This window comes from Neopsephotus bourkii, unplaced genomic scaffold (genome assembly GCF_033783945.1).
Source record: "Neopsephotus bourkii isolate Nb327-2 ecotype Australia unplaced genomic scaffold, CSIRO-AGI_Nbou_v1 NB_1622, whole genome shotgun sequence".
In the NCBI taxonomy this organism is placed as follows: domain Eukaryota; kingdom Metazoa; phylum Chordata; class Aves; order Psittaciformes; family Psittacidae; genus Neopsephotus; species Neopsephotus bourkii.
Genome location: NW_026902097.1, coordinates 864,299 through 891,752, shown reverse-complemented (window position 1 = coordinate 891,752; position 27,454 = coordinate 864,299). Strand labels below are relative to the sequence as shown.

The window sequence follows — 27,454 nt, the reverse complement described above, 5'->3', positions numbered from 1 at the left end:
CTGCCTTCTGCTTTTTTTCCAGTGTACTCAAATGATCTTATACAAACGTAACGTGCCAGGCTGTGAGACGCTTGTATGAAGTATCAGCCAGTATATGTTCCTGTTGTCTTTGCTGTAGGTAGCAGTGATGATGTGAGAAGTTAGCTGAGGGATGAAGAGAAACAAGACTTGGACAACACAGTTATTTGGTTTTTATAGTCATGAGAATTACCTCTAACATGTAAGAGGAAAAGCTAAACAGGAGCATTTCCTGAAGCCATTTCACAGCTGAGGTAACATCAGACTAAATGTGAATGCCATTGCATGCGTTTGCCGCATGATCCCTCTAAAGAGATGGTCTCAATGCATCCTGCATGTGGGCTTTCCTAATAACTTCCCATTGACTCATTCTGCAAAGTTGACCTGGAAACTGATTTTGTTGCTTCATTTCACTGTAGTGGTGTGGGTTATTCTGGGGTGATCATTAGACCAGTAACTGTTACTCTCTGTATGTTGGCCTTCACAATAAACCACTAATAGTCTGCTCAGCAATAAATGGGCTTTGTTACTGAATTCCTTGGTGTTTACATGAAGTTATGAAATGTGCCTCCAAGATGTTTAGTAAAGTGTGATTTCTGTTGGGATCCATCCAAATGCACTGAATAAAAGATGGTCCTAAATATAGACACACAAAAGGCTGCAAATACACTTTGGCACAGGCAACTAGCAGGACTCCTGAGGCCAGGCTAAAGCCTCTGCAGATAATGTATCACTGCCACATGTCAGTTCATACAGAACTGTGCATTAGGGTATAATTTTAATAAATTACACTGCTCTCCCTATCTGTGCAAAGTGACTTCAGGGTTCAAATGTTTTAATCCACTGCACCTCACAGGTGACACACAGGTAGGGTTGCTGTTGTCGTGCCAGAACTCATCACCAATCTCTCAGGGTTTTGTCAGTTACTTTCAAAACACCCAGTTTATGGCCCTGTACCTCAGCTGGCACTTGGCGCTCTCGGGGGTCTGACCGGGAGCCCTCCACCTCGTCACCGACCGGGCTGCAGCCGCCACCGGCATGGCGGCCCTCAAGGAGACGCCACACTCAATATGTCGGCAGCAAAGCCCTACCCCTCGCTGCCCTCAACATGGCCGGCACAGGAAGTGGGACCGGAAGCGCGGCGGCACTGGCGGAAGTGGGTGCGCAGGAAGCGGCTGCCGGGGTTAGCCCTCCCCCTGCAGCCACAATAACAGGGCGGCGCTGAGCACAGGTAAGGAGTCGCTGGCCGGCGGCTCCGTGCGAGCGGGGGGCTACCGCCGCTTATCAGCTGGCGATGGGTGGGCCCCGAGCGGTGGAGTGGTGCCGCTGTCTCTGTTCACCAGCTGGAGCTGTCTGTGTCCAGCACGGCGGCCTTGGTGTGGCCCGGCCTGGGGCCGGTGGGAGCTGTTCTCCGGTGTGACAGGTCCTGAGGAAAGCTGCTGTCCTTCCCGCTGCTGCCGGGAGAAGGGAAGCCCTGAGACACCGCGTTAGGGGTGGCTGCCGCCCTTGGTTCACCCCCTCCCTCCCCGCTGAGGGAACGGCGCCGTTTGGGCTGGTGCAGCCAAGGCGGCTGTGGGGAAACCTGCTTTTATATCGCTTATCCAGCAAAACTAAACTTGTTCTTTTTGTTGTTGTTTTTGCTCCTCTAGGTTGTAAGGGAACACCCCTTAAATTGGCGCCTGCCAGGCTGTCTCTAGCTATTTTCTCCGCGTTTTGCTCTAAAGCGGCCCTCTCTGCGGGTCTCCCCGTGAGGTTTTAACCTTATTAAAGCCGGTGTAGTTTCTTACCATTGAGCTGCATTATACATGGACTTGTGAATTGAGTGTGAGAGAGCAAAACTCTGTTTTGTCAACTTTATAAAATATCTGAAGGATCGGGGTTTTAGGTTGGGTTTTGGTTTTTTTTTCGTTGCTGTTGCTGGTTTTTAATGGGGTCAGCTTCCTAATGTAGAATGAGATGGTAGAGCTGCAGACGTTAGCTGAAAATAGTATCAAAAGGAGCATCTGTTTTCTAGAAACTGCTGCCTCATAAGCGAGTAGGTCATTCTTTTTCCCTGTTACTTCGTGGCAGGAGCCAAACTAAGCTACAGTCCAAACTCGGGGCAGGTTGTGCTCGTTACATTGAAGTATTACAGGATTCTTAAAGTCTTTATATGCTGGTCAGTCTGTTAATATCTTTCTTTCGCTTACCTTCTATCACAGTTGGTCTAATGCCATCCTTTAGATGCTGCTGTATTGTCCTCCATCATGTCTGCATCAGTCTAGATTTTTTTACATGGTATCCTGCTCTCTGTTCAAATTAAGTCAGGTGACGTTCACTGGGACTCTGTGTAATACTGGTTTTTGTCGGGATCCAATCTCATGAGTAGTTTGAAATCAATTTTTGGCCCCATGAGGTTGAACAACATTATAGTGCAGTATTATGAGCATACTGACCCCTTCCAATATGCACCAGTAGGAAGGGTAGTGTGTGTATGGGCAACAAGCTCAGTGGCTTTAGCTTTGACTGGAGAAGTCTCACCAGTTCAGAGGAGCAGAGACATGTTTCATGTTATTCATGGGCAGAAGGTGCTAATTTAGGTTTTTAATATCACCATTTAAAAATAAAATTAATTATGACAACATACACTTAACTTAAAATGCATATGCAAATGTGTGAAAGCACATGTTTTTCAATAATTAGATCAGAGTGAGGCTACCAATATTTCAAATTTTATGCTAGCATAGAAATCGTATATGTTTTCTTTTTCATTTTCAAGAGGTACTTTGTTTTTCTTCTCGGTTGCCACTTTCACGTAATGTGAAGCAAACACTGTGATATTCTTACATCACAGTGAATGCTGTAACAGAAGCATCTTTGTGAAGTTTTCCAAAATTGGTCTTTTTTTAAAGTTGTTTCTCCATGGAATTTTAGTATTCAACCTGCTAAACAGGTTTACTGCATTAATGATGCTTTGCCTGACTTGCTAGAAAGCATTCCTTAGCTAAAAAGCAGCAGTGAAGCCATTTCCCTTGCTGTTCATGTGCAAGAGGTGTTAACTCTGTTATTTTAGTGTTAATATTAAGTTTGTATTTATTTAGTTACTTCTTCCTTCTTGTAATTGATTCGTATGTTTTTATATGAAACATACGATTGTTACTTCAGTCCTTCACTGCCTATATTGTGTGCTGCAGGAACAACGTACACACGAGCACATTAATTCAGTAAAGAGGAAAGGATATCCTGCACATTGTTGCTGAGGCAAGGTCTTTCAGTTTTTCTGGGGCTTTGATCTTTAACTAAGCAACTGAAATATTTTATTTGGTATTTGGACCTGTAAGAAGAGCTGGTTTGAGCATCTTTAATAGGGGATTTTTTTTTTTTTTTTTTTTTTGAATGTTTGGTAGAAGCCCATTTTTTATGAAAGGAAAATTATGTATTTTTCAGCCAAACAGAAACTTTGAGCTTTCTTTTTCACTAGAATCTCTTGTTGATATTTGCTTGGTAACCTCTGTAGTCCATGCATGGCTTTTCTGTGGTTTGTCTTGATCACAGGATGGTATCTCTGAAGAAATTTTATTCACATAAAAGAATTGATCTTTGATTAAATCCGTAGTGATTTTCCTCTTTGTCAGTTTCCCTTAGCTTAGAAGGACTCTCTAGTTTATCTAATCATTGTCGTCTTATGTCTGAGACCTCATGTGCTAGGAAAAGTAACTTGCTGGAAGAATTTTTCTTTTTGTTATTTAATTTATCTGTCCTGGGTCTTGTCTATTGGCACATTTTGCTGTTTTGTTGGGTTTTTTTCGGCCAACAGAACTTAACTGGTGTTTCCTCCTCTTACTTTGTGTTTTTCTCTTGCAGTTGCACTGAATTTACATAACATTGTAAATATTTCCTTTCATCAGAAACCATTGCAAATATGGGTCCCCGGCGGAAAAATGTGAAGCCATGCTCAGTGAATAGGGAAGGCTCCGAGTCTGCCAAAGCTGATGAGCCAAAAGATTACATGAACCAACTCTCTCATGAAGTGCTTTGTCACATCTTTAGGTGAGTGGCTTGTCAGATGTCAATTCATTGTTTATTATTATATTGTCTTCTGCTTTTTCCCGTTCTTGCCTGTATCGATGCTTCTGTCACATAGTAGTCAGAAAGTTCAGATGTACCATGTGTGAACTGGTGGATAAAAACTGGATAAAAATGAGTGATGAATGTTTATTTCAGTCCCAGAATTAATTTGGATGCTTAGAAAATTAGTTTTTATGAATGATAGAACAAAGAAGAAATAAATTCTTTAAGTCTGTTCACCAGTGTGTGGTAAGAAGTGTTTAAATATCCATTTCAGTGCAGAAATATATCTCGGGTAGTACATAGTTGAGGTGCAAGATTTGAAATTGTTTCATCTGCTTTATACTGTGCAAAAGGGAACTTGAATGAGCATACAGTCTTCCCTACAGCACAGTCCTCCAAGGTGTTCACTCATCTTATTGTATTCAAAACAGTGCTATACGGACAGGTTCTTTAAAAACAGTAGCTCTAAATGTTTGCAAATTGAGCATGCTAGTATGTACTAGAAAATTAAAGTACCTTTAATTAAAGCATGTGGAAGCTATTGTGGCAAATGGTTTGGTCACCAGTATTTAATTGAGAACTAAAGCATCTCTCTGTTTTAATATTATACTTGTACCTCAAATACTTATATTCAATGTCAATAATTGAAATTATGTGAAGCAAAATTTCATGATTTATTAAAGTTCAGTCTGACAGTTCTGTCTGAATTAATATTATCACATTAGAAATAGATGAATTTGTGTAGTCATGCTTGGGATGTTCTTTAGTTTGGAAAAAATTGAAAAGGATCCATCTTTGATAAATCAGAGGGGTGTTTTTTCCTTTCCCAAAGGTACCTTCCCTTGCAGGATATCATGTGCATGGAATGCCTGTCCCGGAAGCTGAAGGAAGCAGTCACTCTTTATCTGCGAGTAGTGAAGGTTGTGGATCTGTGTGCGGGGCGTTGGTGGGAATACATGCCCACTGGTGAGTAATATACTCACTCAGGATACAGCATTAAAATGGTATTGATCAAAACTGCCTGTGCTGTGCTACCATTTATAATGATGTCTGCAAGGTAAATTTTCAAGAGCAGTAAAAGGACTTAGCTGTTTAATTCCTTTTGACTTTTATGAGATTTGGGTGGCCTCCTTCAGTAAGTGGTTTGGAAAACTCATCGGGACATGTGTGTGTTTATGTTTGTGTAAATATATATTGGATATTGCTGTAGCAGAAACAGGGATTTTCTGTAGCAATCTGTAAATACAATCTGTGTTTGTCTGATTATTGTAAGGGAGTTTATCCAAGGGTTAATCCAAGAAGAGACTGTTTGCATGCAGGCAGGAAAAAATACAATGGAATGAGAGAGCAACTCATCCGCCAACACTTAACAATGTAAGAATAAATAAGTTTTTATATGATACCTCAAGCCAACTTCAAATCAATAGATAAATTTGGCAACCTAGGTCAACTATGTGAGTATTAGGATTTCTGTTGGATTTAATTTACACTGCTGGGAGTCACTGTGGGAGAGAGCTGAAATGAGTGAATTCTGAAAGTCAGCAGACCTGCACAGTTAGATTTATTAAGGCTGATATCAGGTAGGTGGTTAGACCTAACCTGAGATAGCTGTAAATAAGGTAACTTACTGGTTTAAAATCCTGTTTGCGTTGTTTTATGGTAGAATGAAATGCTTTGCTTTAAGAAACGGTGCTGTTTCTTGGGGAACTGTGAGCTGTGGTGAATAATGGTGAACTGCACATAGATGATCCAGCTGGGTATTTTTGAGCCATGTAGTTGATAAATGGCATACCAGGAAAGACAGAGAAAAAAGCCTGACAATCTGCAGAGGTGCTTCATCTGAGAAGGGAGAAAGTATAGTTAATCCTGCAGCCATGTAACTCCAATGAAGGAAACACATAGCCAGCCTGACAAGCTCAAGCCAGAAGAGTATCTTTCAACACTGTAGAATTTATACAAGCTTCTAAAAAGAACAGTGTATTTGGCTTTCCCTTTACAGCTAGGTGTCTGCTGTCACACAAATGCCAAATCTGTTGTCATCTTAGGTTTCACTGATTCCAGTTTCCTAACGCTGCTGAGGAAGATGCCAGACATTGAACAACTTTATGGTCTTCATCCCAGGTATCTTGAAAGACGCAGAGTCCGTGGCCATGAAGCTTTCAGCATTCCTGGAGTTTTAGAGGCTTTGCAGGCCTGTCCAAATCTGCTGGTGAGTGGTTAGACTTGAGAGAGAACCTCCTTCAGCAGTTGAGGTGAGGCATGTTAACAGAGCAGAAGTGTGGCAGGAACTCATTGCTTACAGGGCTTTGTGTTCAAACCTGGGCTTTGTATTCAGATCAGGCTGTGCAGAGTAGCAATTAATTATGACCATATTTGCAAATGAGTACTATTTTCAGTTGTACCAGTGAGAATCACAGGTGCTCTTAAGTGCAGAAATAAAACTGATTCCTCTGCTTTTAAAAAGACAAGACTTGCTGCAAGTTCAGAGTGAAATAGCACACTGCATTAGGTATGGTGTGTTACTGAGAAGTTTACGTGGTTAAGAGGATGTTGTTTTCTTGAACTGGTGTTAGAGCATTTGCTTTGCTTCCTTTTATCCAGGGTGTTGAGACCTCTCATTTAGAGCTGGTGGAAGCTATTTGGACATACATGCCACAAGTTCACATTTTAGGGAAGTTTCGTAATCGTAATGGTGCTTTTCCAATTCCTCCTGAGAACAAGCTGAAAATTCCTATAGGAGCTAAAATTCAGACTTTGCACTTAGTAGGTGAGTGTGGTAATGGTGAAGTAGTTGGCTTCAACACAGGGGGATTTAGCAGCTTTGAAACTCTGCCAGATTGTAATTCTTTTTTAAGAGAGGGAATTTGGCACATGGCATTTTAAAAGTATTAGTTGCTATATACATGATAACAGATCCACAGGGCAAAATTTAGAAAAGCTGTGTTGACAGACTGAGGTGTTTCAGATGTTTACAGCTTTTCTCATATGCTGCAAGCTTCCTTTTAAAAGCCATAATGTAAATCCAAAGAAATTGATCCTGGAGTTCCTAGTTTAAAGCTTGCTTAAACTGTTTGTTTTGTTTATGTTTATTTATAGGGGTGAATGTCCCTGAGATTCCTTGTATCCCAATGCTGAGGCACCTTTACTTGAAGTGGGTGAGGCTCACCAAACCACAGCCTTTTAAAGATTTCCTTTGTATCAGCTTACGTGCTTTTGTCATGAGGAACTGTGCTGGTAAGAGGGATTCACACATGGAGGGGATGTTTTAACATGTAGGAGATCTAATTCTGTTAAAGTGTGTAGGACCCAACTGTAAATGGAAATAATAGAATGCAAGATTCTGAAAACAGTTAAGTTCATGGTGTTCGATAGAAATGTGTACCTTTCCTGTATGTTTTTTGGTGCTGTGTAGTTCTGTTGACCTCCTGACCTAGATGTATATATGTGGACAATTTTTAATTCTCTGATATGATACACTGGTTTGTTCTATGTAGGACCCACAAATTCTCTGAAGTATGTTCCTCTAGTGACAGGCCTGGCATCTGCTCGAAATCTGGAGCATTTAGAGCTGGTTCGTGTTCCATTTCTTGGAGGACTTATCCAGCATGTGGTAGAAGATAGCTGGAGATCAGGTATGAAACTTCCTATCCCTCATGCTTCCAACAAATGAATAAAAATATTAGCAAATACTGGAGGCATGTGAAGCTTATCTTTTGTCTGTAGCATATGATTTCTTGATCATTATTTTAAAAGTATCAAGTTTGGAACTATGGTTATGGTGCTAAATATATGTCTGTATTGAGTATCATTTTGATCTTTTAACTGCAGTTAACTCTTGATTTATGAGCTTCCAGCTGCATGTGTTGGTGAATCAAACTATCAGGATGGGAAGGGAGTTAGATGCAAAGGTGTTTCTGTTGATTTCCTAAAAAAGATGTGTTATGTTGATTCACTTGTTAAGAAAACTGGTGGAAATGTATAAGGCTTAAGGTTTGATCTGTGACTGAAGTGAAAGAATGTTTTGGGTTGTTTTCATTTGTCAGGTGGTTTTAGGAATTTGCACACTATAGTTCTGGGAGCTTGCAAGAATGCACTTGAAGTGGATCTTGGCTACCTCATCATAACTGCTGCACGAAGGTATGGGCCGTCAGATCTTTCTTTTCCCCCTTCTCCTTTTTCAAAATAAGTATCTTAGTAATGAAGTTCGAGAACATGAAGCAGCAGAACCACCTTCAAAAATTAAAAGAATACACATTTAAACTTCACATAACATATTCCTTGGTTAAAATAACTGGAGTTATGTCTGTTTCAGAATCTCTTTGTGTCATAATCTGCTGCCTTAGATTGATACCTGAAAAGTGCAATGCTGCTATTCTCACAATATTGCTCTGTCGCTGACACATACTGCCACAAAGATAGAACAAATATTCTCTTAATCCTGCCATCGTTGAAAGAATGTTTTCATTTCATTATGAAAGGGCATCTACTTGAGTGGTTTCTATGGTAATTGTGTTCTGGCATACCTTTTAACAGGAGTAATTCTTAATTTCATTCAGATTGCATGAAGTGCGGATCCAGCCTTCCTTGACCAAAGATGGTGTTTTTTCTGCTTTGAAGATGGCTGAACTGGAATTTCCACAGTTTGAAACTCTTCATCTAGGATATGTAGATGAGTTTTTACTACAGTGTATGTATTTTTTTTATGTATATAAATTATTTGACAAATATAAGGATTAAATAAGTGGATGTGTTTTCAGTTATTTTCTATGAGTGATTAGAAAGAACATTAAAGTATCCATGTTGAGGCTGCTGATCTCATACAGCCTCAGAATATGTTTTTCTTCACTTCCTGAAATTAAGTGGGGAAAGGCTCAGCTTTACTGAACTGAAGTAATAACCTGATCCATTCTGCAAAATTGGACTAAACAGGGAGTTAGAAAGTCATGCTATAAAGGGCAAATTTCTGAAATTCACTGCTGTTTGCTGCTGTCTTCTCCATAGGTAAAATGACCAATGGAGACTTAGTGAAGTATGGCTTGGCAGATGTGGTTGAAAATCCAGGGATTATTACAGATATTGGTATGAAGGCTGTAAATGAAGTTTTTTCTTGCATCAAGTATCTGGTCATTTACAACTGCCCACATCTACATAACCCAAATAATTGGATCACAGGTATTGCACACCTTTAAAATTTTGGAGCTATTATATGAATTGCTGTGACACTTAAACAGGATTATTCTGCTCATAGTACTGTGTTTTCTGTGTCTTAGTAAGTGCAGTAGATGATGCTTGGTTTGGAACCATAGTGATACTGATAACATTTAGAACAGAGATACAAAAGATGTCTACCCTAGAAAGGGTATGGTGAAAACTGAGATAGGAATCCTTCAGGAAATGCATTTCTTCTCTTCTGCAGATCATTCAAGGTGGACCCGACTGGTTGACCTCACCCTGGTGCGATGCCATGCGATAAAGCTAGATTCTTTTAGTCAGTTCATTGAGCTATTGCCAAGCTTAGAATTTATTTCTCTGGACCAGATGTTCCGTGAACCTCCTAAGGTGAGTCAGGGAATGGCTTTGCTTTTATTGTTGCCAGCTCATTGGAAATATGGTGAGCTCCAGTTGTTATGCATTCTGTTAAAAGCTGTCATTAATTAAATAGCTTGGTAAATAAATTACTTTGGTTTGCAGTTGCTGTTGTCATGATATGTTAGGGAGAATGATGCTGCTTCTACAGATGGGAGCAGTGGCAAGGTATGATCTTGTATGAATATGTGACCAGGAAATAAGACTGGCATTGATTTTGTTTTTCTGTTGAGGTCTCTGCTGCTACTTCATTTTGCTGCTGCTTTTTTTATGATTTTTTTTTTTTTTTTCACACTTTGGGCTTTGTTTACAATGGCAAGAGGTTTTGAAGATTTTGTAGTGGTGAATTTGGGGCACTGTTCTCCTTTTGGAGTCCTTTCAGGGCTTAGGAATTTTATTTCTTCATGTTGTCCCCTCTCCCACACTGTAAGACAAATCTCTGTATCAGCTGTTGTAACATAATGAAAACTGTCTACATAAAAACCTGCTTTCTTTGATAATTAATTCTATCTCGAGGCTACTGTGTTCTGGGAAGACTATGTAGTCTGCTATTTGTATTGATGTAATACGATTTCATAGCAAATGAAATACCATTTAATAAAGTAAGATTATATGCTTTGTGGAGTTCCCTTTCATTAGGAGCTTAACATAGTGTAAGTTTTCTGGGTTGCCCAACTTAAAATAGACCTCTGCAATGTAGAGCATAAGGAAGTATTAGGGACAGTTTCCCTGTTCTTCACGTGCATATTGTTCTGCTATCCTGGATACTAATGACAGAATGCTTTTTCTGTGAGCATTAGGATATCTTCTTGAGATAATGTGTCAGTGTTGTCAAGTCTTAATAGTTGCTGTTTGCTTTCAGGGTTGTGCTCGTGTGGGCCTAAGTGCAGGCACAGGAATTGGTGTCTCATCTGCCCTTGTCAGCAATCAAAACTCTAACAATGACAACGACAACAACAACAACCACCAGAATAACAATAATCCAAACATCAACCACAACAATCACCACCACCCAAATGATCAGAATGAGGAGAATGAACTGCGGCAAGATGGTCAAGTGGAAGAGCAGCAGATTGCAGCTGAGGGTAATTTCTGATCTCTGGATCCTTTGTAGGAAGTGATTTTATTTGCACTGCCACTTACATAGGGTCCTAGAGAAGACAGGAATATACATTGGAAACTTGTGGCTTTTCAGTTCCTGGTATGTAACTAACCTTTTCTGAGGGCTGCCTGCACATCTGATACCTGTGAGTTAAAAGCTGTCTTTGTACTGTATCTAATAGTTGTTATGGACACATTACAATTCAATGATACGTGTCAGTACAAATGTTAGCAGTGTAGAGTTTCAATGTGGTACTCATCTGTGGGAGTGTGGAGTGTTTTCTAGGCTCCTCTAGTCAGAGCTGGGAGTACCTCACAGTGCCAGATGTTATCTTCTTAAACTTCCCCAGCAAAGGCAGAAGTTATACAGGTTATGCAGCTTACTGCAGTAGAACAAGACTTCTGATGAGGAGTGGAAAATTTGGGAAAAGGAAACCCCAAAAGTTAGGATGGGGCCTTAGCTAGAGAGATATAAAACAAATCTATGAGAGGCTGTGCAACCTGTAGAGTCACTGAAGGGAGTCAAGGCAGCTGTTTGTTACTTCTTGATTCTGTGACTCTCTGTGGGTATTGGTTGAATTCCTCCTATGCTTATGAGCTCTGTTCCTTCGGTTTCCTCTTCTTGACCTCACTTTAATCTTTTCAGCACTGAATGAGATGGAGGAGGTGGCACAGGAAGAAGGGGTAGCTGCTGGGCCGGGCCCGAGTGAGCTCCCAATTCACAGTCAGGCTGTTGTTCCTATGGAGATTGATGAAGAGCAAGCAGGTAACTCTTGAGTTTGGAAAAAAAACTACCTTTTGGAATCCTTTGCCTGAGAAGGGCTAAACTTTTCAGTGCAAGTCTGGTTTTGGATGGTTTTCTTTAGCTGGGTTGTGTGGTGTGTTTACAGTAATGCTGCTAACACAGCTTACTGCTATGAAGAAATCTGCTCTGTTCTAAAGCCTGTTTTACCTTCTCCAGTTTTCTTTTACATATGGAGTAAAATATCTTGATCTTCAAAGTGTTATTTTTGTGCCCAGTATAATAGGAAACTCAGAAGGGCTGAATGAGCTCATCATGTTCCTGTGTTGGTGTTAATGGCCTGACTTATTTCACTGCAGCATGTGGATTCTTTTTTGCCTTTTTTTTTCCTTCCTCCCGAGCCAGAACAACTTGTTCCAGTGTTAATTAATTTGCATTAGTGACACACATTAATGACACAAGGAAGTCTTGATTCCTTTTATAGTCACTATTTGCTGGACAACGTAATTTTCTAGTAATTAGCCAACAACGTGTAGTGACACATGCATATGCTGGATCTGTTCACTTTTTCACAGGAACTCCTGAAAAGTTTATTTAACTTCAAGTTCATTTCTCGTGTTATTCACAGGCAGATACATCATAGTGATGGCCTAATGCCTTTGGTTAGTAGCCAAGAGAGGCAACTGAAAAAGCACATTTATACTGAAGCTTGATAGTTCATGCTTTTTCTTCCCGCTGCTCGTCATGGGATTTAGAAGGATAATTGCAGATGTTCTGACCGACATTTCTGCCTTTGTGGTAGGGGTTTCAGGGACTGCTTGTAATACATGGTTGTACTGTTACTCATGCTATTGTTGTAGAACCTTTAAACTGTTCAAGCAGAGAAACATTACAGAAAACCACTGGTTTGTCTTACATTATGACACTCTTCCAAACTAGAACACTTTAATGCTGAAATTCAGTGTTTTGCTCTTATCTTTGGATTTTAATGAGGGAGCTACAGAATGGCTAGATTGAATCAATTTAATCTTTTGTCATTTTTTCAAACACTTCTGAAAAGTTCTTCAGCCCTTTATCCAGCTTGGCTTATTTTTACGTGAACTGTTGGCATTTTTCTACTGTTTTCAGGACCAAGTGGCATTCAGCCTGTTGTAAAAGCAGCACCTATTACAGTCCATGATTCAGACAGTGAGGATGAGGAAGAAAACATAGGGACTTCAAGAGCTTGCATCTCTAACAGCATTGCACAGAATTACTCCGATGGAGAAGAGAAAAGCAGAGATCCAGTGGAAATTAGAGAAACTTCAGGTGTGGAACAGATGGGTTCCTGGGCACTGTTAAGCAATATTTATTCTTAAGCTTCTATTTTTCCATCTTGTTCTTTTTTATTTCTAGCTTTGTCACAGGTGTGCTTGTTTGTTTGCCCCCTACTCTTTCTGTTACAAATCTAGAACGAAGGTGTAGGGACGTATCTCAGCTCCAATCACATACTTGCTATACAGAAACACAAAAATGGTGGTGCTGCAGTGATTTGCATGCAGAAACCTGCAGCTGCTTTTGGATTTCCAAGTGCACAGAATTTATCCTATCTGTGAAGCCAAATTTGCAGCTATGTTGTCTGATTCATTTGTCAAAGCACTGCTGTTGAAACAAAATGTGACCACTGGGGCAAATGCTTGAGAGTTGTAAGCTGACTTTTGGTTCATGGTAGCCCTGGGGGAGTGTCCTGAAGGGGAAACTTTAAGATCAACTTTGCTTTGATGGAAGCTTTGAGGGTTAGTTAGAATTCTCGAGCTGATGTTCAGTACGGTAGCCTTTCACTTCTGAACATCCCTAACTATTACAGTGCGTGTATATATTACTACTAGTAATAGTAATATATATATTACAACTCATTCAGATTCAGAGGCCTAGAACTTCATGGTAGTATGACAACTATAGAGAGACACAGAAAAAGCCATTTCCTGTCTTTTGAGTGTTTGTGATAAGCTGTTCATCTGTGACATTAAGTCTGAGTCCTGGGTCCAGTGCCATATGACATATGCCCTTTCCAGCAACAGAGATGACATGCCATTTTTTGTAGTTTGCATTCTAAATGAAGTAGTTTTGTACACATGCACTGTGATCTGTAAGTACACATACTTGTACACATACACTGTGATCTGTAATTAGTTGACAGGTGAAGTACATATACTGTTACGCCTTAATGAATATTTAATTAGCTAAGCAGTTAACATAAATATCCTACATTGTGTAGGACTGAGAAACATACTGATCTGGCTTAAGTTTTGCAAAGCCTAGGATATATCAAAGCTGTAATGTATCTTCTTATTGTAACTAGCAATCATCCTACGCATCAGCCCCCCTGTCATTTTAGTGCATTTCAATAAGACTGGTAGTTTTCACCTTGAAATCTGTAGGGTGCTGTGCTTATAGCATAGATGTCAGTTCTGGTTTAAGGGTTGAAATAACCTGTGATTGGAAACGACTTGCATAAATGTTTGTAGTGCAAATAAAGTCTTTTTTCAGGCTTGGTTTAGTGTAATTAGCTGAGAGGGTTAACACAGCAGACATTAAGTTCCAGTTGGGATTTGTACATTATTCACTCTGGGTTTTTTATTCATCTGTAAACTGAGACCAGTGTTACCTATTGGCACCACTTTCCATACCCAGGAGGGAGAGCTAAGGATTGTTATTGAAAGCATAAACTTTAGGCCTATCTATGTTGAATTCCTCAGATTTATTCCTCATATTTAAGAAAACAGAAGCCTATAAGCAGCATGTTCTTCATATTTTTGTGCTTTGGCTTTTTTAACCAGTTAGCTGCTTTGTGAAAATATTAGTCACTCTGGCAAACATGCATCTGATTTACTGACAAACATCCTAGCACATCACTGCAAAAATAGCTAAAAGATACTACAGATACCCAGCAACTGTGTAGGGATACTATTAGTTCCCATAACATGTGCATAGGTAGCAGCATGGTGTGATAGGATTTGTCATTGGCCTCTAGGCTGCCTTCTGTTTTAAGTAGTGTGTAACAGAGTAGCATTCAGTATTTATTTCAGCTGTGGTTTAGGTTGTCTCATTGCTCTCTCTTGCTTAACCCTTACAGTGAGTGGTAAAGGCAAGACACCACTGCGGAAGAGATGTAGTGCCAGCCAAGTGGGCCAGACAAAGCAGTTACATACGGAGGAAAGCAGCTGTGAAAAAGGTTGTCAAGTAACAAGTGAGCAGATTAAAGCAGACATGAAAGCAGCAAATGACATGCCTGAAAGGAACAAAAGCAAAGATTCTCACCCAGTTTGCAGTAATGCCACAGGATCTACGGGAGCATCCAGCTCCTGCAGTGCTGTTTCTCAGAGCCCTGACTCTGCACATACAGCTAATAGCCACTCTGCTGACACCAGTCCAGCAACTGGAGATGAATCCAGGCAGTGTGCCTGCTCACCTTGTAAAAGTGAAGATTCCAGCGACAGAGAGACTGAGGAGAACTATGTTTGTTCCAGGTGTACCTGCTACAAGCCACGGGATGCACAACAGAGGACTAGAAGGTGTTGCGATGGGGAATGCCCATCCACAAGTGGAATTTGCAGGAATGGACCAAACAGCCCTGGATCAGATTTTGCACTTAGGACTCTACCGAACTGTAGGCCTCTGGGAGAGACAAGTGATGAGAGGACTAGTGGGAGTGCCTGTGAGACTGCTGCTGAGGGGGAGAGCACAGGCTCACAGCAAAGGAGCTGTGAGATGGAGTATAAAGAAGAGTACCCTCGCAGACCACTAACAAGAGCTAGAAGCAGGCTGTCCCATGTCCCTCTGGTGTCGGAGTCAGGTATGACCTATATGTATGTATTAATTTCTGTGTAAACTACTGTGCTGGCATAAGACAGTATTGGAACAGCTGCATCAGCCACAGATAATACTGAAGTTTATTCGTTTATAATTTTAAACTAAGTGGTTTGTCAAAGGGTTGGGATGTTGATGGGACAGAAATGACTGACCACTGCTATAGCTAGGTAAAATCATAGAATCATAGAATAATAACAGATCTCTGTAAAATAACAGAGTGCCAGTGACTTTTTTCCCCATGCAAGTATCTGTGTGTGTGTTATCCATACATGCTAAACAGTGTTTGACTTGCTCATTTGGAAACCAAATGCAACTTCTTTTGACAGCTTCTCTCTTCCTGTGAAGGCTGTTATTCATTGAAACATAAGACTTTCTCCCCCATTAAAATTCTCCCTTTTAAAGGAAGAAGACGGCAGGTATGCTCAGATGTTAGCAAAAAGGCAAGTTTATAACTGATACTTTATCAGCCATTGAAGAAGTCCATAATTATAATTAAGCTAAGCTTGTGCAGCTGAACATCGGCTTCTACTTCCAAGTGTATAAGGCATTGTAATCAAACTTGTTGAAGATTGTCTTTTTATTAAATAGTTTTATGCTTCACATCATGTAAACCAAAGAACACAAGAAAATAAAACCAAAATCCTGAAGGGCTGAAATGAAGCCAGAAATGTGGGGAGAAAAGCATAGATGTGAGAGAAGATCTTGCTTGTGTCTTCTACACATACTTTCCAAAATAATCATCCTTAGTCTGGCATAGCCCGCTTTATAATTTCCTCATATATCCAGGATTTTTTGCTGAAAATATCTGGCAAGTAAAATGAAACAGAAAAGTGAAATGTGCTAGTTGGAGAGCTGTGTGCATTGGAGGTAAAAAAGATTGATGGGTCTGGATGGAATGCACCCACGGGTGCTGAGGGAGCTGGCGGAGGTCATTGCTAGGCCACTCTCCATCATCTTTGGTAAGTCGTGGGAAACGGGAGAGGTGCCTGAGGATTGGAGGATGGCAAATGTCACACCAGTCTATAAGAAGGGCAAGAAGGAGGACCCGGGTAATTATAGACCGGTCAGCCTTACCTCCGTCCCTGGAAAGGTGATGTGACAACTTATTCTTGACTCCATTTCTAGGCATATCGAGGATGAGGGGGTTATTAAGAACAGCCAACATGATTTTATGAGGGGGAAGTCATGTTTGACCAACCTTATAGCCTTCTGTGAGGAAGTGACTAAGTGGAGGGATGATGGTTGTCCTGGGTTTAGCAGCAGCAGTCATTTTTTCTCTTTCTTGGTAGCTGGTGCAGTGCTGTGTTTTGACTTTCGGGCTGGGAACAAAGTTGATAAAAATGATGTTTTGGTTTGGCCAAGGACTTTGTGGGCCTCATGCTCTGCCAGGGAGGAGGGAAGCCAGGAGGAAGCAGAGACAGGACACCTGACACAAACTGACCAAAGAGGTATTCCATACCACAGCACGTCATGCCCAGGATGTAACTGGGGAGTTACCCGGAAGGGCCAAGTGGACTGCAGGGTTGGAGGAGGTATCGGTCGGTGCTTGGTCGGGCTGGGGGGAAAGTTATCGGTCGCCTGGTGATGAGGTGGTGTATTCTCTTCCCTTGTTATTTCCTTTATCATTACTATTATTGGTGGTAGCAGTAGTGATTTGTGTTATACCTTAGTTACTAAACTGTTCTTATCTCAACCCGTGGGAGTTGCATTCTTTCTGATTCTCCTCTCCGTCCCTCCGAGAGTAGGGGGAGGACAAGAAGTGGGGGGGGAGTGAGTGAAAGCTGTCTGGCATTGGTTAAAACCATGACAATGGTAGAGCAGTAGATGTGTTTTTTCTTGATTTCAGTAAGGCATTTGATACTGTTTCCCACAGCATTCTCATAGATAAGCTAAGGAAGTGTGGGCTTGACGATCAGGTAGTGAGGTGAATCAAGAACTGGTTGGAAGGAAGAAGGCAGAGAGTTGTGGTCAATGGAGCAGAATCTAGCTGGAGGTCTGAGATTAGTGGAGTGCCTCAGGGGTCAGTGCTGGGACCAGTGCTGTTTAGTATTTTCATCAATGACCTGGATGAGGGAACCTAGTGTACTCTCAGCAAGTTTGCTGATGACACTAAATTGGGAGGAGTGGCTGACACACCAGAAGGCTGTGCTGCCATTCAGCAAGACCTGGACAGGCTGGAGAGTTGGGCGGGAAGAAATTTGATGAAATTCAACGAAGGCAAGTGTAGAGTCTTGCATCTGGGGAAGAACAGCCCCATGTACCAGTACAGGCTGGGGACAGACCTGCTGGAAAGTCGCAAAGGGGAAAGGGACCTGGGGGTCCTGGTGGATAGGAAGATGAAAATGAGCCAGCAATGTGCCCTTGTGGCCAAGAAAGCAAATGGCATCCTGGGGTGCATTAGAAAGGGTGTGGTTAGTAGGTCAAGAGAGGTTCTTCTCCCCCTCTATTCTGCCTTGGTTAGGCCGCATCTAGAATACTGCGTCCAGTTCTGGGCCCCTCAGTTCAAGAAGGACAGGGAACTGCTTGAAAGAGTCCAGCGCAGGGCAACTAAGATGATTAAGGGAGTGGAACACCTCCCTTATGAGGGGAGGCTGAAAGAGCTGGGTCTCTTCAGCTTGGAGAAGAGGAGACTGAGGGGTGACCTCATCAGTGTTTACAAATATGTAACGGGTGGGTGTCAGGATGATGGAGCTAGGCTTTTTTCAGTGATATCCAGTGATAGGACAAGGGGCAATGGGTGTAAACTGGAGCATAGAAGGTTCCACGTTAACATCAGGAAGAACTTTACTGTGAGAGTGACAGAGCACTGGAACAGGCTGCCCAGGGGCGTTGTGGAGTCTCCCACATTGGAGATATTCAAGGCCCGCCTGGACAAGTTCCTGTGTGATGTACTCTAGGTTACCCTGCGCTTGCAGGGGTGTTGGACCAGATGATCTCTTGAGGTCCCTTCCAACCCTTGGGATTCTGTGATAGGAAGCTCATATCTCTGTTGAGATGGAATGATTCAAACCCAGTATGTCCTAGTATTATTCCCGTTTATCTTAATATTTCCAGGTGTTAGTGAAATCTAGATCACCTAGAATATTGTTCTGTAGCAAGATGCATCTCAGATTGGGGAAATGATCCTGCTATTAAATTTAAAATGTCTGTTTTCTGCCTTGCTCCATTTTTGACTAGTAATTAGTGTACAAAAATCAAAAGAATATTTCCTCTCTATCATCATCCATTGCCAAAACATGAAGTGAAGTCAGTGAGATCTAAGTATTAAATTAGGGCATCTTTCTGAAAGTATCTCATGTTTTCATGTTTCAGTTATTAGTCAGGAAAAAGATCTATTCTGCTCGTGGAGAAAAATTTGTTAGTATTTTCTATATTTAGCCTATACAAGTCAACTGTTTTCCAGCTCAGTACAATTATGTGTATGTCTTATGCACTTATTTTCCTCTTCAAAGCACCAGATACTAGCTGATGCTTGAGGCAGGATATGAGGCTTGATTTGTCATTTCTGTCTTTTAAATCTGTGTGTAATACGTAGGGCAGTGAGGCTGCTTCTACCTGGCTGTTACAGTGCTTTTCTTCACTAGCACAGTATATAAACTCATTACAGTGTAACCTGAAAGTGCTTTGTTACAGAGTTGGAAATGTTTTTTACATAAACTGTCTAAAACTGTGCCTTGAATACGAGTGCTTTCTATTATTCTAGCATAAACGGCATTGTGCTTTTTGGCTTCTGTAACAAAATATGTTTGATAGGAGTATTTTTTTTCTTAAATTATTTACTCATATTAAAACAGTGGAATAAGTCAAATATTAAAGAGAGTGAAATTTTAAAACCATTATCACCCCAGACTGACTGAAAGATGACTGAAATGTGTCATTTTGATTATTACTTTAGTAAAAATGTGAGCCACTCTTTCTCTTGTAAAAAATGTGGGGTTTTTTAACTTCATCTAGATTGCATTTTGTAGGGAAGCAGCCTTTTCACATTATAAAAAGTATATTGTGGTAAACCTTTCTGTGAAGATTTCTTTGCCTTAGGCTGCACCTTGAGCAATTCAAAACAATTGGAAAATTAAGGGAGTATTTCACTATGTAGATACTCTAGGAACTGTCAGAAAAATTCCCTGTGGATGATTCCTGGGTGCCACAAGTTGAGTACTTTGGTATTATATCTTTTAACCTGTGGATTCCCTAAAGCAATAGCCTGAATTCTGGAGCTCATGGGCTCAATGAATGCCACGTTAATTAATAGTTTGCATTAATAGTTTACAGTATTGGTGGAATTTGATGATGATCTTAGGAAAAGAGGTATTTTTTTAAATGTTAATGGTAGTATAGCATGGAGTAGTTCATATATAGTCTCTAATATTTTGCACTTATATCTTGATTGTGGATCTTTGAACATGCTATGTATTTTAACAAAGTCAAAAGAAGATTAATTTTAGTAAAATGTTCTTGATTTAGTAAAATCATGAATGTATTTATGTGATGTTAATTACAGAAAATTAATTCTAGGGCAGTTTTTTCCTCTATAGGAAGAAAAGGGTGGTCATCTGTCATAATTTCTTTTCAAAGCTTCATCTTTTAAATTAAGGTGGAGCTTGATGTCACTGATGCATGAAATGGAGTAAGAAGCAGTTCGGGATCATCAAAGAATTTCATACCTGGGCATCCTTTGCAATATTGGGAAGAACTTAGTGATGGTCATAAAGAGCAGAATTTTAAGTAGTTTGAGATTATGTCTAATATTTAGAACATTACTTTAAAATGTAATTTAAAGATATTTCAGTTCTTATATTTATCAAGGTTATTCTCTTTGATGAAGAGAGCCAAGTGTAACCGAACAGTTCATCTTCTTTTCTTGGCTCCACATCTGTCTGCGATGTTGAGCTTATAGGTTCAGCATTCCTGTGTTTTCATCTATAAAGAGCCTCTGTGCCCAAATTATTTAGTATGAATGATTCAGAGCAACAAATGTGGAAGTGTTTTGTGTGTAGGGAAGAGAGTTATTTTCCATACTCAGGTATTTTGGCTCCTTATGTAAGAAACAGATTTTGTTATTGGACGTTTTCAGCTAGAGAATGCCTCTGTTGTTATTCTGAAATATATACAAAGGAAAGATTTTTCTGCTTTTCTGTTCCCAGAGGTGGCTAAGCCAAAGCCACGGCAGACCACAAAGCGGAAAAGGACAGCTGACAAGTCCACAAGTACAAGTGACCCAGTTATTGAAGATGATCATGTTCAAGTAAGGTCTTTTTCTTTACTTGTTACAGGTTTATTAGCTGGGGATACCAATGAACAATGATGTAATTATGCAAGCTTATCTTTTGTGTAGAGCCAGATGGGTTATGAGTGATGTTGCTTTGGTCTTAACCACATACAGGAAATTTCTGTGAGGTGCAGCAATACTGTGACTGGCCCAAGAAGAGGAAAGTATAAGTTAAAGCTAAACTTGAAGTTTGGTCAGATGCTCCTGGCTATAGTGCTGCAAGAAGTCCTGCCTTCCCACAGTGTTCTTGATGAGCAGAGGAAAAAAAATGTATTCTCTGGGATTTGTTTTTGAAATGACAGAACAGGCTACTACCGTTACAGGAACTGCAGGATATATAATTACCTATGGGCATAGGAACTCAGCTGTTACTCTGCGGACTGGAGGTTCTCTTACTATATAAGTAACATGAGTCATGGAAGGGAGACATTGCAAGGTCTGGCTTCACTGTATACCCAAGGCTTATATTCTGGCAGAGCATGAGATTGCTTCAGAGGGTGACTCTGAGCATCAAATTTTACTTCTCTTCTGAGATCTGCTGTAGAGGAACCTTCCTGTGTTTATATTCTTGTCTCTGTCCAGTGAAGAACTTAACCTCACTGATATAAGATAGCTTTTGTGAATGTGTCCCAGAATGCTTTTCTGGTTACTAGGATGCATTACAGCTTTTGTAGTTAGAATAAAAGATATTTTGGGATATGTGGTTGTTCTTCAAATACGTGATTTTGAGAGAACAGTGTTGTGGGGTGGTTTGTGGGTTGGGTGTTCTTGTGTTCGATTAGAATCCCGTTAATAGCCTTCTCTAGCTGGCAGTATTTTAGTTTTCCTTTTTTTTCTCATCCTGTCATAGATATTTTTATATAATTATTTTATTTTTTTCACCAGGTTCTGACTTTGAAATCCAAAAACCTTGTTGGAATCACCTTGACCAATTGTGGCATAACAGATTTGGTACTCAAAGACTGCCCTAAAATGATGTTCATACATGGTATGTAATTAATGTCAGGCATCTCTCTTCCATCTGGCATTATTAGAAATTTCTGTAAGAATTAAAGTCAGTCCACTGCTTATTTTATATTCATCAGTTGCTTTGCAATGTGTCAGACTGATGCTTATAATACCAAATATTACTGCTTCTCAGTTTGGCTGCCTCTTTCCCTGTAAGTTGTAACAAGTTTAATAAAGATTTACATCTGAAAATCAACAGATGAAGTTTATGTGACAGGAAGATGGGATGTTTATTGAAGAGTGATAATACAGTAATTGGAAGTTGATTAAATGAACTTGATACCTTGTCTTTAATCTCATTTCTTCCTGCTTCCATGGATTTATTTTCATTATTATTTTTTTTCTTAGCTGACATGATGATACTTTCCTCCTTGACATGATAAAAATCTGTTTTCAGTTATGGAACTTAGGCTGTACTAGATTCACATGCCAGGGTGTATGTGTGTGGCTAGTCCTGTATTGCAGCATTGGATCATTTATTGTTTTCTGCAACATCTACATTAAATAATACTTTTTCTTCTGAAATGAGGTATCTCTACATAGCAGGGAATGAAGAAATCATTTCCTTATTCCAGAATAAAGAACACACTTCTCAGAAACTTCTGAGAATAAAGAGCTTCTCAGAACACACATTAATTTTGAATTGAGTTTTATTACATGAGCAGCATTGATAGAAAGGAAATAGCTTGATTTTTTACATTCTGTGGCTTCAGAATACTCTCTATTTGGTCTGATTTTTGAAGTCTCTGGTTTTTGATCGTGGCAGTCCACAGAGCATTTCAGGGGCCTTTGTGAATTAAACTAAAGTCTGAAAACGGTCATTGTTAGATTAAATTTGACAGAGTCTTCTAAAAGGACTTTTCTTACAAGTTCACATATAAGAAGTTTAATCGTAATGTGGAACGAATGGACAGCTAATCTGTTTCTTCAATTCACATAAGTTGCCAGCTAGCCAAACTACTTCAGTAACTGTTAGTTACATCACTTGTTTGCCTTCAAACCAGTTGGCTCCTAAGATTCATTTCTTTTAATAATTTTGTTTGTTGATTTCTAGCTACCCGGTGCCGTGTATTGAAACACTTAAAAGTAGAAAATGCACCAGTTGTCAATCGCTTTGACTATGCCCAGTGCAAGAAGCTAAACATGGATCAGGTACTAGATCAGATTCTCAGGATGCCACCAGAAAGAAACCGGATCATTTATCTTCGTCCAATGCAGCAGGTACACAGCCAGCCTTCATTTAACTGTGGACAGACCTGAAGTTCTGTTTGTATTCTTTTACCACTCTTGGCTTCGTATGTTTTTCAATAACCCACAAAATGTAAATGTTACAATAAGAGAACACTGAGAAACTTGTTTATTAAAACTTTAGCCTATCAAGGCTTTTATTGCAGAATGTGGTACCTGGATGATACTGAATGTTAAGACTTAATGCTACTTTTTCCAATATTCATTTGCATTAGAAGATCCTGTAAAAAAATTGTGAGGCATTGAATTCATTCCAAACTAAATTAGCTGAAAGAACCTAGATGTGCTAAGTCAGCTTGAAGTTATTTATAAGCAGAAGCATGACATAGGTATTTGGAATCTTTAACTATGTCCTGTTAGATTTAGTAACTGTTTTGAATACTACTTTGCTGCAAGCCACATCCTCTTCTGATGCTAAAGTGTTTGCAAAGACAGTTGTGTTACTGGGAGCCACCCTTTCCTCCCCCAAACTGTGTAGGAGATCTAAACACTGTCACCTAGTGAGTTGCTGAAGTCATTTGACAAGTAATTAAGAGGGTTTAAGATCTGGAATGTTGGGGTTTTTTTACTTTATCACTTCAGCCAGAGCATTCTGTATCATACTCTGATGCTGCTTCCTTCATGCAGAGAAATTCTTCTGGCTTGGTTTACCTGATCAGTGAGGGAGGGATGGTTTGATACAAAATCAGCTTTTCTTTGAAACTAAACCTCTTGCTTTAGCTTTTAGAAATGCCAGAGACAAATGGTAAGAAAGTGAATGTACTTTAGACCATTATTATAGAATCCCAGACTGGTTTGGGGTGGAAGGGACCTTAAGGCTCATCCAGTTCCAACCCCCTGCCACAAGTAGGGACACCTTCCACTAGACCAGATTGCTCAAAGCCCTGTCCAACCTGGACTTGAACACTTCTAGGGATGGGGTAGCCACAGCTTCACTGGGCAGCCTCACCACCGTCACAGGGAAGAAATTCCTAATATCTAATGAAAATCTCCCCTCAGTCAGCTTAAGGCCATCCTCCTTTGTCCTCTCCATACAGGTCCTTGTCGAAAGCCCCTCTCTAGCCTTCTTGTTGGCCCATTTAGGCACTGGAAGCTGCTCTAAAATCTCCCTGGAGCCTTCTCTTCCGCAGCTCAATCGGCCCAGCTCTCTCAGCCCATCTCCAGAGCAGAGGTGCTCCAGCCCTTGGAGCATCTCTGTGGCGTCCTCTGGACTCACTTGAGCATGTCCACATCCCTCTTGTGTTGGGGACTGCGACAAAAATATGGATTTTTATAAAAGTTTACTTACATACTGGAGTTGAAAAATGCATCAGAAAAATAGACATTTCCCATCAAATTCAATTACTTGAAGATTCATTGGCAAAGCTGCTCTCAGAAAGTTTTACTCTGCTTAATCTTGTATTTAGTTGTGTGTGCTGTTAAAACTCCTTTTCATTGGACATGTTCCCTCAGAATTTGGGGGGTTTGATGGATGTCTTGACTTTAAGATCACATCTTTTTTGTTTCTCTTGGTTACGAGTCTGTTTGCTGCCCTTCACAGGTTGACACGCTGACTCTGGAGCAAAAGATATTTAGTGGCCCTTACCCGTACCACATCTGCATAATTCATGAATTCAGTAACCCACCTAATGTCCGCAATAAGGTGCGCGTTCGGAGCTGGATGGACACAATAGCAAATATCAACCAGTGAGTACTTGCCCTTCAGTAACTTTACAAAAGAGGCACTCAATGCTGAATCAGATTCAGCAGCTTCAGTCAAGTGGTAGACCTGGCTGTATTTTGTTAGCCAAATAAAAAAACCCCAGTCTGTTATTGAATTCTAGATGGTGCAATGTAGAACTTCAATGTCAGTCCACATTTTGTATTGGGTACCTCTTAAACAAACCTAACCATACAAAAATATTGTTGAATTCTCTGATTTGGTTCAATCCAGCAGTGATGCAGTTAAACATTGAACTAGTCAGGATGGCTGAGGGGTATCTTCAGACATGAAAACAAGTTTCTTTTATTAAAAAAAGAGAAAAACTGATTTACTCCAAGAAGGAATGTTCGTTTCTGGGGAAGATGATTGTTTAGGTGCAGCTGTGTTGGATTGTTCCTTACAGATAGAAAGCTATGCTTAAAAGCTAGCTTAATTCTCATCTAAACCTGACATAGTGTCTATGCTTACTCTCAAAAGGGAAGGGATTGCATGCTGAGTCTGTGTAAGGGTCTTAGAGGAGTGTTTTTGTGGATTCAGGCTCATTAAAGGAAAGGTTGTGTAACAGGATTTCTCATTTGGTTTTGTTCCCTCCTGCCTTCACATTTCCTATCACTACTGGCTGTAATCTCTTCTTCCTCTCCAGAGAGCTTATTAAATATGAGTTCTTTCCTGAAGCTACACGAACTGATGAAGACCTGAAGAAATACACTAAGTACCCTTGGGGACGAGATATTTACACTCTAGAAGGTGAGTGTTTATAGAGACCTGGAAGCTGATGATCAGTTTCTTGCTAAGATAAGTGACTTTGCATCAAGTTAGAAGAAACATGAATAATAACTATTATGAGGAAAGTGGAGGACCTTTGGGGAATTGAAGTGAGGAAGTGCTTTTCCTGCATTACAGTCACCAATTTATGAAAATTAGTGAAGTTTACTTTGTGAAGAGCTCTGATGCTGCAGGCGTGACATTGTCCTCTTCATATCCTAATCCTGTCTTCTAGGCATTGTGGATGGTGCCCCTTACTCCATGATTACTGATTTCCCATGGTTAAGATCACTGAGAACAGCAGAGCCAAACAGCTATGCTAGATATGACTTTGAGGATGATGAGAGAAGTGAGTAATCTTTTTTTGGATGTGTTCAAAGATCTTTAACATATTGCTTGGTTTTCTGGCATTAAAGGTTAGCTGGACTACAGCCTCTGGCTTTACTTTGGGAGAGGTTGTTATGACATGCTGAAGAGAGTCCAGCGAAGAGAACTGGGATTCAGAAACTCAGGAGAAGTGAGGGAAGAACTCTGGCAACAAAATGATACGGTTTAGGATAGATACGCTTCTTTTTCTATTTTGGAGCTTGTCTTATTATATTATAGGGGGCAGTTCCTAGGACTCAATGAAGAACTGTGCTTGGTAGCAGGGAAAAATATGTTCTTCCACTATTTTAATTAGGAAAATCTTGGAAACTCCTTCATTAGAGGTATTTTTAATTGACGTAGTTTTGGCTTCTGTTTTTGGCTCCTGTTTTAGCTCCAGTTCAAGGGAATGAAGCTCAAGAGAATGAGGAAGAAGTTTTTTTTGGCTATATGTTTCTCTGATCTTTTGTTTATGTTTTTTGTTTCTTTGTCTTGTTTTTATTTAATTTGGAACTGATTCATAGGCTTAATTTGAAACTTACCTGAAACATAGACTTTATTTGAAACTGATTCATAGACTCAGTATGTGGTCTGAGCTATAAAAAATGGATCTGTGTTTGATTTAAAAGAATAAATAGTTTAAATATGATGCTAAAGCCATAAAGGAAAAAAAAAGACTGTTGCTTTATCTTAATTCTTCTTGTTTATAAAACACTGAAGTGATCACTGAAAACCTGAATATACATAGGACTTATTTCAGAGGCAAGGCTTTGTTACATGCTGTGGTTTCCTTCACACGCAGGCATACGGACTTTGTGTACATTAGATCAGTATTGGAGCTATCAAAAAGTTTAAATAGGGGGGATGCAGAATTCCTTTTCTGCTTGAATAATATTCCTTACATGTAGTTGCTTAATGGAAGATTTTCCTCCTTGCTTTGTTTTCCAAGACTCGTCTCATTTAATGCAAAACAGACTCGCTTATGAATTTTGTTATAGGAAAGATTCTAGTTTTTATTCTTATGTGCCTTCCACAGCTACAATTTATGCACCCCGAAGGAAAGGACAGCTGTCTGCAGACATCTGCATGGAAACAATAGGAGAAGAGATCTCGGAGCTGCGCCAGATGAAAAAAGGTGTATTCCAGCGTGTGGTGGCCATCTTCATCCATTACTGTGATGTCAACGGTGAACCAGTAGAGGATGATTACATTTGAGTGGGTCCTCTCCTTACCCTGTCATCACGTCTCAAAATTCTGATTGGCACTGCTGGCCAAGAAAGCAGGTGGATTCCTTCCGAATGCAAAGCATTTTCATGAAACACATATTTTGCAGTTGCTCTCACGCAGTTTGGAAAAGAGTATGTAGTAAATGTATAATGAAAAGTAAAAATTGTATACTAAGACTTGTACATAGAGGAAACAAAAGAAAAACTTCCTAATACCGAGACTTTATTTCATATGTTTATACAATTTAATTTAAATTTCATTTTAATGAAGGCAAATAATTAGAAACAGGGAAGAATATTTGACTTTTTCAGCCCATACAATTCACAAGAGTATTTTTTGTTTTCTTACAAATGCAATCCCATTTGCTGTGTTCAAAAGAATCATCAGAGTCTCTTTTAATCTGTGCCTTTTTCTTGAGCATTTAAGAGTTCAGTCTGAGTAAACCTGTTGAGCATAATCTTTGTGTCTTGTGTGCATTTTTCAAAGGGAAAGATTCTACAGCTGTTGGCAATGAAAGCCA

At 40.0% G+C, this 27,454-nt stretch overlaps 1 protein-coding gene across 3 annotated transcripts; it reads left to right on the top strand.

Moving 5' to 3' along the window:
* The first annotated feature begins 195 nt into the window (after nucleotides 1-195).
* On the top strand, nucleotides 196-27,391 carry FBXO38 (F-box protein 38). Of its 3 annotated transcripts, XM_061372866.1 has the most exons (22): nucleotides 196-1,249; nucleotides 3,906-4,047; nucleotides 4,901-5,034; nucleotides 6,114-6,277; nucleotides 6,670-6,835; nucleotides 7,165-7,302; nucleotides 7,563-7,700; nucleotides 8,112-8,205; nucleotides 8,625-8,755; nucleotides 9,070-9,240; nucleotides 9,485-9,627; nucleotides 10,517-10,739; nucleotides 11,402-11,521; nucleotides 12,626-12,805; nucleotides 14,613-15,332; nucleotides 20,494-20,594; nucleotides 21,504-21,606; nucleotides 22,681-22,847; nucleotides 24,415-24,560; nucleotides 25,220-25,323; nucleotides 25,577-25,690; nucleotides 26,744-27,391. In XM_061372866.1, exons 2-22 carry the CDS (start codon nucleotides 3,920-3,922, stop codon nucleotides 26,920-26,922), a joined length of 3,564 nt encoding a protein of 1,187 aa, XP_061228850.1. In that variant the 5' UTR covers nucleotides 196-1,249; nucleotides 3,906-3,919; the 3' UTR covers nucleotides 26,923-27,391. The 3 variants fall into 3 exon arrangements, with proteins under 3 accessions (XP_061228850.1, XP_061228851.1, XP_061228852.1); XM_061372867.1 differs by lacking the exon at nucleotides 196-1,249 and having other exon boundaries at nucleotides 3,910-4,047; nucleotides 6,190-6,277; XM_061372868.1 differs by lacking the exons at nucleotides 196-1,249; nucleotides 3,906-4,047; nucleotides 4,901-5,034; nucleotides 6,670-6,835 and having other exon boundaries at nucleotides 6,189-6,277.
* The last annotated feature ends 63 nt before the right edge of the window (nucleotides 27,392-27,454 follow it).

Excerpts from the sequence above, each read along its gene's own strand:
- FBXO38 (XM_061372866.1), top strand. The coding sequence starts at position 3,920 with ATGGGTCCCCGGCGGAAAAATGTGAAGCCATGCTCAGTGAATAGGGAA. Across the intron at positions 8,756-9,069 it reads AGATGAGTTTTTACTACAGT|GTAAAATGACCAATGGAGAC; the intron begins GTATGTATTTTT and ends TCTTCTCCATAG. Across the intron at positions 15,333-20,493 it reads CCCTCTGGTGTCGGAGTCAG|AGGTGGCTAAGCCAAAGCCA; the intron begins GTATGACCTATA and ends TTCTGTTCCCAG.